This window comes from Buteo buteo, chromosome 14 (genome assembly GCF_964188355.1).
Source record: "Buteo buteo chromosome 14, bButBut1.hap1.1, whole genome shotgun sequence".
Taxonomy (NCBI): Eukaryota; Metazoa; Chordata; class Aves; order Accipitriformes; family Accipitridae; genus Buteo; species Buteo buteo.
Window position 1 is genome coordinate 15,688,544 of NC_134184.1, and position 12,096 is coordinate 15,700,639.

General features: G+C 55.1%; 1 protein-coding gene across 2 annotated transcripts; it reads left to right on the plus strand.

Moving 5' to 3' along the window:
* The first annotated feature begins 9,492 nt into the window (after positions 1–9,492).
* Positions 9,493–11,505, plus strand: POU4F1 (POU class 4 homeobox 1). Of its 2 annotated transcripts, XM_075045828.1 has the most exons (3): positions 9,493–9,615; positions 10,456–10,717; positions 10,811–11,505. In XM_075045828.1, the coding sequence occupies exons 1-3, from the start codon at positions 9,493–9,495 to the stop codon at positions 11,503–11,505; spliced, it is 1,080 nt and encodes a 359-aa protein (XP_074901929.1). The 2 variants fall into 2 exon arrangements, with proteins under 2 accessions (XP_074901929.1, XP_074901928.1); XM_075045827.1 differs by having other exon boundaries at positions 10,456–11,505.
* The last annotated feature ends 591 nt before the right edge of the window (positions 11,506–12,096 follow it).

The following is a 12,096-nucleotide window of genomic DNA, read 5'->3' on the forward strand; positions in this document are numbered from 1 at the left end:
GGCTGGCTCATCTTTAGTAAAGTTAAGTCCTGTAAGTGGTTTGAACAAGAACTACATTTGACATTGTAATATGTGCTTGCATTCATGCGATTGAGTGTGTTCATCCTAAACTGGGACTTTGCTTTTTGAGAAACTGCTTTACCAAAAAATCATCATGCAAACCATACATGCAAGGACCCTTTCCTGGTGACAGGCAGGATGGCATTGTGCTTTCATACACTGCTTTCAGTATACTGCTTGAATTTTAATCTTCACAGAAAAATCTAGTTGTTCAATTTTAACATACTTTTCAGAAATCAGGGAGCTGGCAAAACCATCTGGACATGAGCTGCTACTTGATTTGACTAGTTCTACTAATAAGTCAAAAAATGCTCCCATGATGTGACTCTTTGGGAGAAGAGGCAAGGGCTTCTCAATATACATCTCTATTACTTCCTTAAAACATCCTTGTATTGCAAAGCAATTGCAAATATGCAGTAAGTAAGTGTTAAGGTCATTGTTTTGTTTCATTGTGAGTTTGAGGGGGGGTGCATTTATGGACTTCATTTTATACTCCAGTATACTTCTGATACTCAACTAATTTTCAGTGATGGAAACATGAATAAAGCTGGTATCATACCTGAAATCAAACTAGAAAAAAGGAAGATGTTGGGGTTTTTTTCATGCTACTTTCTAGTCCTTTGGACAGGAACACTGCTTATGGACTTGCTCTTCAATATGGATATTTTGACTTTACATGTTATGCAACTTGAATGGATAGAAGAGCCAAGCCTTAGGTTAAAAAAATGCTGAAGATCAAGGTCATAAACTTCATATCTTACTCTCAAGTGGGGACAGAGTGAGGCATTTCAGGTCAAGTACTGGCTTTTCGCTTGGAACATTTGTGGGAGCATGTACATTGTCACCTGTAGCCTCCCGGCTCCAGGCTGGTAACTTCGTACATTGTGGGAAGAAAGTTACCATGGTTATCCATAATTACTTGATTTCCAAGCTCTCTTGTACCCTCAGATCTCAGCTGCAGATACAGTGAGCAGATTTTGATTGCATCCAGTGCTGTAAGTAGGAGCATTTTATGTTTCACAAGTTGTAAAGCTGAAACAGATCAGATCAGTCTTGTTTTGTTTGGCTGGGGTTTGATTTGGGGTTTGGTTGTGGTTGTTGTGTTTTGGTTTTGTTTTGTTTTGTTTTGTTTTGGTTTTTTGGGGGGGTAATGGAGTGGTTTTAAACAACTACCACACTTAAGTTCTGTATCTGATTTGGTTAATGTAAATTGTATTCCTTTTGGCTTAAATTTTGACAGTGATTGGTGCAGTTATCAACTCAAAAATTTAAGCTATACGTAATGACTAGGGTTTCTTCAGTTAGAAATTTGTTGGCCATACATGGGGTTTCAGTTCTCCAGGCTGCATTCTGTCAATGCTGTGCTTGCTTAATCTCTTGCTGCACTTACCATGCTCTCTGAGTAAAAGGGCCTAAATGAGAGTTCATTGCTGTTAATTTTTTATGACAGTTACCTAGTTCTGTAGTAATGTAGAACTGTAATACACAAGATCTAAAACTTAACTATTACAATTTTGATTAAGACAATAGATGTTTCAGGGTGATGCAGAGATGAGATCTATGATGTCTTATGATATTTAATAGCTCGTAAAGTTTTTACTTCATCTAATAATGCTTACTGTACTAAATATGAGGCAACTTGCAGGTTTTAACACAGGAGAGTGTTCTCCGGGAGTATTGGTAACATGGGAGAGTGAGATTGCTACCGGCCTCAGTTTGCTGCCAGTGAAATCTGTTGGGTTATACCTTAGAGCAAGAATGCCAAGGTCCGGTTTTTACTTTGTTACTGGCAGTTTTAGCTACATGCAGTCTGGCAAGTGACCTGCTTCTCCATGATGCCCTGAAGGCCATGTGAGAGTCTACTTCTGCTTGCTATTGCTTCCTCAGATGAAAGGCTGCTGGAACAGCTCTACCTACCAACACCAGCTACTGACTTTGGCTGTGTTTGGTTTTGAATGTGCTTTATTGTCTGTTCTTAAAATATCTTTTAAAAGGGGGGGCAGAGGGGACAATGCATAGCTTGTATATGCAATACAAGGAGTGCTTACTTGTGTCTCCCTTCCCCCTTCATTTCACAACTGTTCCCCTCACCAAATAATGCCATTTAAAGGCAGTTCAACTAAGTCTGATACTAATTCTTGTGTAGCATCACGGTCCTGCCTCTGACTCCCAGCAGCCATAGGCTTGAAAAACACACCTCCTCACACACCTTTTCTATACTGTAGTTTGGGTAAATGTTTTGTGAACTATCAAGATGATGCTCCTTCCTTGCTGCTTTTGGCATGTGTGAACAGACCAAGGCTTCTCCCTTCCTCATCCCAGGTTTGGATGAGAGGAAAAGAATCTCAAAGGTACCTTGATGTGGGGGTTTTACGGTCATCCCAAGGACTGCCCACAGTGAGAGGTGATAAGCAATCCCCTCTGGCTACTAATCCAGGTCTGGCCCTTCCTGTGCCTTGCTCCCTCGCAGCAGTCCTGTACCACTGTGATGAGCCACCAGCATGTCAGGTCTGGACTAAAGGGGTAGCCTGTCTGTCCTGCCTTCGTGCCCCAACATCGAGCTATTGGCCTCAGTGTCCCTTAGCTCTAACTGGAAAAGCCATCTTCATTAGCTGAAGGATGGAGGGAAAAGGACATTTGGCAAAGGGGAAAGCTTGCGTGTGCTTTGACACTCATGAATGTAGCGGGAGATAGCAGGGGAGGATGAAACTGGGCTGAAAAACAAATGAAGTTTAGTATTCCGGGGTTTTTTTCAGTTTTTTTCAGCTTTTCTCAGTAGAAAGCATTGTCTCCTCTCCAGTGCTCTTACAGGCTGTGTGGGAGCCGTCTGCTGTTTTTCGGGGAAGCCAGGCGGGCAATGTCAAAATCCACTGGGCAGCTGCCACTCGTACCTGATGCTCAGCGGGTCACCGGGTGCCGGTTTCAGGCTGCCAAAACGTGTCGGGGAATCCCGGGGGCCGGGCAGGGACGAGAGAGGTCCCTGTCCCTTTCCCGGCTCGCTCTGCCCTTCAAGCACCTCCGAGGGCCGGGCGGCTTCACGGTGTCAGGGATATTTTTTTTTTTTTTTCTTTCCGTCTCCAAATTTTGGGGAGAGAAGTGCTGGCGCAGGCAAGAGCCCTTCTCCCCGGCCCGGAGGGTGGTGAGGGGACCCGGCTGCCGCCATCCCCTCCCGCCCGGGGCTCCTCGGCACCCGCCTCCACCTCCTGGGCTAGGATTAACTTAATTAACCGGCCCGGGCCCCGCCGCCGGCCTGCCCGACCCCAGCCCCGCAGAAAAGGCCGGGGGAGGCCGAGGTTTCCCTCCCGCTCCGGCGGCAGCCTCGCTCCTTCCCCGGGCTCCCCCGGCCCACGCGAAGCCTAGTCGCGGGGTGTCCCCCCCCTTCACTGTTAACAAAACCTGGTGATTAAGACGCGAAACTAACAAAGAGTTTTTCTTCCACCTTAACCTTGCACACAATCCTTTAACAAATTAATTAATCCTAATGAATTAACACTTCATTTATTTAAACGCGCTACAGTTCATGAATTAAATTTTCATGCAGTGATTAAAGGCTGTTAAAATATGCATGATTTCGTTAAAATTTTATAATAAATCAGGGCAATGTGTTACATGACAAGGCAACTACTTCCCAGCCCCTCGGAAGGTGCTTTGATTCGCGCGGGGCTGGGGGAGGGGGGAGTGGGAGCCGAGCGCTCCGCTCCCGGTTTTGGCAGCCGAGCGCACCCCGGAGCTCGGCGACCCCCGGCTGGCGACCGACCCCCGGCCCCTCCGAGCCCCTGGCCGGGGCTGTCGGCGGGCGGGCAGGCAGCGGGTTTCGGCTACCCCGTCCCATGTGGCGTCCCGGGAGCGTGAGCGATCGCGGGTGGGAGCCGGCAGCCAACCGGTCGGTGTGGGAAGCGAGCGCGGTCTGCAAGGTGTTTTGCTGGAGGGGCTTCTCGGTGTGCTTTTTTCATTCCTCCGCAACACTTGAAAGAAAGAGCGAGAAACTTGACCGGAGGGAGGACCTGCCGTGTTCTCCGCCGGACCTCTGCCCGGCTCCTCCGGTCTCCTTACTTTCCCGAAAGGGGACGTTGTGAACTACCTTGGGACTTAAATCACCATCAAGCGCTTCAATTTTTAATATGACAACATTCTACACTTTGGCTGCAAAAGCAGTTATTGCGGCTTGTACATCAGTAATTAGCAGGTCTTTGCTGATGTAAGGAAAGTCCTCATCAGGACATGGAAATACTTTTTATGCATTCACCCAAAGGGTTGGTTGTTGGTTTTTTGTTGGTTTTGGTGTTTATTTTTTTTTCTTCTGAAGGTTGTTTTTTATCATCTAAAGGGAAAATAGCTTTTACACTAAATGGGATATTGACTTTCTGTGAACTTCACCAAATAACACATGTACTGTAGGTTTTCTCTCAGTGCACTCTCACTGACATTCGGGGCAGGACAAACACCGCGACTCAAAAATGTTAAGCTAACGTTTGGTGAAGTAAAAATAGCCAGAAGATTTAGAGGGAGCGGTTCTGTAAGATCCACAACAACTTTTTTTATTATTTTTTAAGTCGGAATATACAGCAAACTGTGATCAGACGTTAATACTTAATATCCCAAGCTTTAGTAGAGTCATCTTTGGGGAATCCTAAAAAGAGAAATCAAATACAATGGGTTACAGTAATTAATTTATAAATCGTTTCACTGTGGGAATAAGGGGTTACTTTATTACTTTCTCGAGATAGGCAGTTCAGTCAATTAAGGAAATCTGCCTATTTCTTGCATTTGAAGCTGGAGAAATCTACGGGAGACAAGTAAATGCGTTTTATATATATATATATATATACCTCCTTCCCTTTATTGAGCATCTTGGGCCATAAAAGTAGGGCTGCAGCATGGTCGTATCTCCAATGAACTCGCCCCTCAAAGCCTTCGAGTTTATTGCCATCAGTATTCATGAGCCTGGACGTACCCACGAGGAATAGAAATAACAGCGAACATTAAGATAAAATCTGTTACCAGGCCCGTGCGATGCTGAGCCTGGCTCAAGCCGTCTTCCTGGGGAGCCGGCTGCGTGTGGCGGGGAAAGCCGGGGGGGCTGCGGGGCTGGTGGCGGGGGTCCCCGGCGAGCCCCGGGGAACCGCCCCGGGCAGCAGCCCCCGCTCTCGGTGGGGCAGGGGGAGCAGAGGGGGCTGCGGCGTGGGGACCGGCCGCAGCACCGCAGCGGGCGTTACGGTCGGGGCAGCATCTGCAGGGCCTGTAATTTTAAGCGTTGCTTTGAAGTTAGCGCTTTCCCTCTTCCAAAAAAAAAAAAAAAGTGTCCCAAGGACTGCGAAGGAAAGTTTTTCCTCTCGGCCTTGATAAGCGACAGACCAAACCCTGCCTGAAATAAATCCCCTCCTCCTCCTCCCCTGTCCTCTCCGCACCTCTCAAAGATGAGGCAGAGGGAAAAGTTGGCTGCGACTCCCCATCACAGCTGCGGCCTCCGGGGGCAGCAGGAGGGACCGGGCGGGAGCCGGCAGCGCGACGCCTCCCCAGGGTCCGGAGGCTGTTCTGCCCCCCCCCACCCCACGCAGTCACCCCCGGGCCTCAGGCTGCCGCGGTGGTGTCCCGCGTGTCCACCCCCCGGACGATTTTAATGAAGGAGCGAGTAGCACCGGGCAGGGGGTGTCTCTCCAGCCGGGCGGGGCTGCCTCCCCCCTCCGTTTGCCAAACCGAGGGGAATCCAGCAGGGTGCACACGGCGAGCTGCAGAGACAACGTGCCGACCACCACCCCTGCCTCCAGGAGCCCCCGGGGCGGTGGGACAGAAGACCCTTAGAACATCTAGAGATCCTCACTCACCCCCTCAGCCTCCGGCCGGCGCTCGGGGCGGAGGTGGGAGGGGGGCTGAATGTTCCGCTCTTTCTGGCCGAAAAACCGAGCGCGGGAGCAGAAGGGGTCCTTTGAAAGGCGCTGGAGAGTTTGCTCTTCCTCCGCCCAAGGAGAAGGTCTCGCCCACCGGCCCCTGCCCGGGCCGCCCGTCCCCGCTCCCGGCGGTGCGGGCAGGGCCGGGGCCCGGGCTGCCCCCGCTCCTGCAGACGCGCCCCAGCCCCGCCAGCCCCGAGGTTAGAGACCCCGGCCGCAGAGGCCGAGCAGGCCAGGTGGCATGTGGGGAGGAAGGCCGGTCGCCGCTGCGGCTAGAAACCCACCCCCCCCCGGGCCGCCTTTGTCGCCGCTCGCACCGTTTTCCCTGTCTCTGAGCGCTTCCCTCCGGGAAACCTGACGAACTTGACCTGACCGCGTCCTGGCGAGCGGGGGCGGCGGGGACCAACACCCCCGCATCCCAGGCCGGGCAGCATCCCACGCCTTCCTCCAGCGGGCGAGGAAGGCAGCCCGGCTTCCCTCCGCCCGCCCCCGGCCCGGGATCGGCCGAGGAGCCCCACGGTGTGTGCCGCCGGCTGGCTTTTCGCCGCCGGGAAGGAAAGGCAGGCGGCTCGGGCCCTCCTCCTGGAGCTGGCCGCTTCTCAGCAACTGGGCGAAAAGCGGTGGTGGTGTCTCCCACTTTCCTCCTCCCCTACATCCCTTGCCCAGGAGGCTTTCTGTTCACGAGGCATGGTAGCTTGCAAATAGCTATAATAAGTGATATGACTTAATAAAAAAAGAAAGGAAGGAAGAAAGAAAGAAATCCACATAAAGTATGATTTGGCTCTTCTGATGCAATGATTTCGATACACAAGGAGAGCCCGACCCCGCTTCAGACCGGCGGCTTTCAGTTTCAAGCTCACCCCCCTCAGAGATGAAGTTGCATGCCGCCACCCCAGGGGACGCGGTAATGGATGGAGACCCGGCTCCCCTTCGCACGAGTAATTGGCAGCCGTTCCCTCCTTCCTCCCGGCCTGGCTGGGGAGCCGGGGAAGGGCTTATGAAGACAAATGTGGACTTTACCTGGGGTTGCGGTGTGTGCTGTGTGTGTGCGTGCGCGCCTGTGTGCCCTCTCGGCTGTGTTTATGCGCATAAATAAGAGGCGTTCGGGAGAAAGACAGCAATTCCGATGCACTCCGAGGCTGTCACATCCCTGATGCAAACACCCCGCTGCCTGCCCGCAGCCCTGCTGAAACAAACAAGGGAGCATCTGGTCGGGCACCGAGGGCCGGCTCCGGCGTGCCCCGGGAGACGGGATTCAGCGGGGGCCGTGCCCTAGGGAGTCACGCTAATCCCACGGGCGCAGCAGCAGAGTCACTCCTTCCACAGTTTTGCCTCCAACTTCATAAGCAGCTGAAAGAAAAAAAATCTGCTCTAAAACGGGACAGTAACCCCGAAGCACCCGTAAAAACAACCGCGCGTTATTAACCCTAGTGTCACTCCTTAGCCGTTTCATTCAAAGGCAAGAGTAGTCAAGGAATAAACCACAGAAAAGCGAGAGAGAAAGGAGTAAGAGAGGCAGAAAGAAAGAAAGAAAGAAAGAAAGAAAGAAAGAGGAAAGAATGGAGGAATGAAAGAAAAAGAAAATAATCGTTTCTCCAGGCTACTTTTATTTTACTTTTTTTTTTTTATTTCAGGCTGTATAAGGTGGAATAGACTAGTTTCTTGCATAAAAAGTACCTGGGTAGCAAGGGGGGGGGGGACGGGGGACGGGACGGAAAGGACAGAAAGAGAAAGAAAAAGAAAGACAGAAAGACAGAATGGAGAGAGAGAGAAAAGAGAGGAAGACAGAGAAGAAAGAAAGAAAAGAAAGAAAAGAAAGAAAGGGAAGAAAGAAGGAGAGAAAGAAAAAGACAGAAAGAAAGAGAATAAAGAGAAGGAAAGAAGGAAGGGAAGAAGGAAAGAAAGAAGGAAAGAAGGAAAGAAAAAAGCAAGAAAGGAAGAAAGAAAAGAAAGAAAGAAAGAGAAAAGAAAGAAAGAAGGGAAGAAAGAAGGGAAGAAAGAAGGGAAGAAAGAAGGGAAGAAAGAGAAAAGAAAGAAAGAAGGGAAGAAAGAAGGGAAGAAAGAAGGGAAGAAAGAAGGGAAGAAAGAAGAAAGCAAGAAAGGGAGAAAGGAAAGAAAAGAAAGAAAGAAAGAAAGAAGAAAAGAAGGAAAGAAGGAAAGAAGAAAGAAAAGAAGGAAAGAAGGAAAGAAAGAAAAGAAGGAAAGAAGGAAAGAAAGAAAAGAAGGAAAGAAGGAAAGAAAGAAAGAAAGAAGGAAAGAAAGAAAGAAAGAAGGAAAGAAAGAAAGAAAGAAAGAAAGAAAGAAAGAAAGAAAGAAAGAAAGAGAAGAAGGAAAGAAGGAAAGAAAGAAGGAAGGAAAGAAAAAGAAATGTATGTTCTGTTGGGGATTGTTTTCTGCCCCAGACCACGCCAGTGAGAGCTGGGTTTTCCCACAGAGAGGGAGCGAGGGAAGCCGGGCTTGGAAGCCGGGAGGGAGCGCGCAACCCCAGCTCGGCGGCGCTTCCCGTGCGGGCAGCCCACGCTCCCGGCGGGCGAGGCGGCGGCCGTCACCCGCGGTGCCCGACACAGCCGTACTCGCAACAAAACTACCCGGGGCGGGGGGAGCCGCGGTCGACCGCCGGGACGGCGGCAGCCCCCGAAGGCTTGGAACACGCGCCCGCCGCCGCGGTTCCCTCTCCGGGCGCCGAAGTGCAGCTCTCGGACGCGGCGGGGGGGGACGCCCCCCGCCCGCGGCAGAGGGTCCCCGGCGCGGACTCGCCTCTCTCTCCCCTCGGCCGCGGCCGGGGCCCAGCGCCGCCGCGTTCCGGCGCCCGCCGCCGCTCCGCGGGGCAGGGAAGGGGCGCCCGCCCGCAGCCCGGCCGGCCCCGCCCCGGGGGCGCCCGCCGCCTCCGCGCCCCGCCGCCCATCCCCGCCCCGTCGGGGCGCCCCGGGCCGCGCCGGCGGCCGCGCAGCGCGCACGTGTGGCAGCTACAGGTGCGGCAGCCGCCCGGTGCTCGGCGCCGCTCGCTCGCTATAAGAGCGGCCCCGGCGCCGCCGCCCCGGCGAGACGGGCGAGGGCTGCGGGAGATGCAACAAGGCGCGGGGAGGCAGGGACCGGGGGCGGCGGGAGGAAAAGGAGGAGGAGGAGGAGGAGGAGGAGGAGGAAAGAGAGGAGGAGGAGGAGGAAGGGGGGGAGACAGCTGATGCCTGTCAAAGCCGGAGCCGCCGCGCTCTCGCGAGAGCCCGCCCGGCGGTAGCCACGGGATGCGGGGCTCAGGTGCGGGCAGAGCGCAGCGCAGCGCGCCCGGCGCCGGGCAGCGGCAGGCAGAGGAGTGAGACGGCGGGGGCCGGAGGGAGCCTCGCCGCCCGCTCACCCACCCACCCCAGCCCCGGCCACCGCGGCAGCGGCGGCGGCGGGGGCAGGGTCCGCCGCGGCACCGCCGCCACCGGCTCCGCCACCGCCACCCGCCGCCGTCGGCGGCTTCCCCCGGCGGGAGGAGAGCGCCCGGAGAGCACTTTTCCCCGACTTTAGGAGTGTTTGTGGATTTACATGCCAAGCCTTCAAGATGATGTCCATGAACAGCAAGCAGCCGCATTTTGCCATGCATCCCACCCTACCTGAGCACAAATACCCCTCTCTACACTCCAGCTCGGAAGCAATAAGAAGAGCATGCCTACCAACTCCACCGGTAAGGGACAGGCAGCTGCAGCTCTCCTCTTTCTTTCTTTCCTTCCTTCCTTCCTTTCTTTCCTTTCTTTCTTTTCTTTTCTTTCTTTCTCTCTCTCTGTTGCACACACGCACACACTCTTTCTTCCTCTCTCTCTTTTCTGTATACTGCATGTATGTGTATGTGCATTAATAAAAAAACCGCTGCGAGGCACATTTTGACAAGCGGCGCTTAATGTTTTTTTCATGTCGTCCTCTGCAATCATCTGAGCGCCTGTGATCTTTTTTGAAAGCGGTGTTCACACGAGTCTCCGACTTCATCCACTTTCTGTATTAATTTTTATGACTCGGCCTCTGAAAAGGAATGCGCTTTATGTGCTCTTGTGTTTGACACAATTCCCCAGCTGAGAGTTACAGATCCATTTCTTCTCCTCCTTTCTCTTCTTCTTTCGTTCCTTTTTTTTTTTTTTTTAATTTATTTGTTCCCTTCACGCCCTCGTCCTCTCTTTTTCGGATCCCCCCCCCCCGGCTTCCTGCCCTTTCTACTCTTCGCTTTTTCTTTTCCTCTTTTGCTCCCCCTCCTCGCTTCCTCCCCCCCCCGCCCCCCATTATTCTACCCCATCCCCTCTTTCCCTTCCCTTCCCCGCGCCGTCTGCTGCTACGACCCGCTTCCTCCATTCACTCGGCTCTTCCCCCCGTACCCCTTCACACGTGCATTCTGCCCCCCCCGCCCGGTCACCCCGACTTCGCCCACCTCCCCTCTGCCCTCCCGGGCTCCCCTCCCGCCGCCCCCTCGCCTCTCCGCGCTGCGCCCCGCTGCCCTCCTCTCCCCGCACCCCGCTCTGTTTTGTGTCCCTTGCAGCTGCAGAGCAATATCTTCGCCAGCCTCGATGAGACCCTGCTGGCGCGGGCCGAGGCTCTGGCCGCCGTCGACATCGCCGTCTCGCAGGGCAAGAGCCACCCGTTCAAGCCGGACGCTACGTACCACACCATGAACAGCGTCCCCTGCACCTCCACCTCCACCGTGCCGCTGGCGCACCACCACCACCACCACCACCACCACCACCAGGCGCTGGAGCCCGGCGACCTCCTCGACCACATCACCTCGCCCTCCCTGGCGCTCATGCCCGGCGGAGGCGGCGGCGGCGGCGGCGGCGGCGGCGGCCACGACGGGGCGGGCGGCGGCGGCGGCGGGGCCGGCGGCGGCGGGGGCGGCGGCGGCGGCGGCGGGGGCGGCGGCGGCCTCATCTCCACCTCGGCCCACCCGCACTCGCACATGCACGGCCTGGGCCACCTCTCGCACCCGGCCGCCATGAACATGCCGTCGGGGCTGCCGCACCCGGGGCTGGTGGCCGCGCACCACGGGGCCGCGGGGCAGGTGGCCTCGGCGGCGGCGGTGGTGGGGGCGGCCGGCTTGGCCTCCATCTGCGACTCGGACACGGACCCGCGGGAGCTGGAGGCCTTCGCCGAGCGCTTCAAGCAGCGCCGCATCAAGCTGGGGGTGACCCAGGCCGACGTGGGCTCGGCGCTGGCCAACCTGAAGATCCCGGGCGTGGGCTCCCTCAGCCAGAGCACCATCTGCCGCTTCGAGTCCCTCACCCTCTCCCACAACAACATGATCGCCCTCAAGCCCATCCTGCAGGCCTGGCTGGAGGAGGCCGAGGGCGCCCAGCGGGAAAAAATGAACAAGCCCGAGCTCTTCAACGGGGGGGAGAAGAAGCGCAAGCGGACTTCCATCGCCGCCCCGGAGAAGCGCTCCCTCGAGGCGTACTTCGCCGTCCAGCCCCGGCCCTCCTCCGAGAAGATCGCCGCCATCGCCGAGAAATTGGACCTCAAAAAGAACGTGGTGCGGGTTTGGTTTTGCAACCAGAGACAGAAGCAGAAACGGATGAAATTTTCCGCCACCTACTAGGGGCGGGCGGGAGGGGCGGCCCTGGCACCGGGGGCACCGGGAGGGGGGGGCCGGGCCGGGGCCGCGGGGGACGCCCACGCACCGCCGCCGTCGCCCGAGACGCCTCGGGAAGCTCCTGGGGACCAAGGGACGATGCGGAATTGAAAAGGAGGACTCCTCGGGGGGGGGGGGGGGGCGTGCGGGAGGCGGTGGGGTGCGCTATCAATTATTAAGAGAAAGAGACACCGGGACGCCAACGAGAAGCAGCGGGAGGGCGGAGGGAAAAACGCTCTCGAAAGCCGCGGGGGTCACTTCTGCGGCCCCAGCCCCCCTCTGCCCCCCCACCACGACAGAAAGCGGGAGAAAGAGCAACTTAAAGCGTAAACACACCCAGACACACACCAATAAATACCGTGACAGCAGCAACCACAAACCGAGAAACCTGTCACAACTTTCCGAAGGAAAACAAAACCGACCAACAAACCCGGAAGGCGAAACTGTCGGTGACGATGCTACGTTTGGTTTGGGTCTCTTTTCATTACTTTTCTGGTTTTCTTTCTTTTCCCTGGCTTGGTAATGAATGAGGACGGCGGTGGTTTGCGGGGGGGAGTG

Excerpts from the sequence above, each read along its gene's own strand:
- POU4F1 (XM_075045827.1), top strand. The coding sequence starts at position 9,493 with ATGATGTCCATGAACAGCAAGCAGCCGCATTTTGCCATGCATCCCACC. Across the intron at positions 9,616-10,455 it reads CATGCCTACCAACTCCACCG|CTGCAGAGCAATATCTTCGC; the intron begins GTAAGGGACAGG and ends TGTCCCTTGCAG.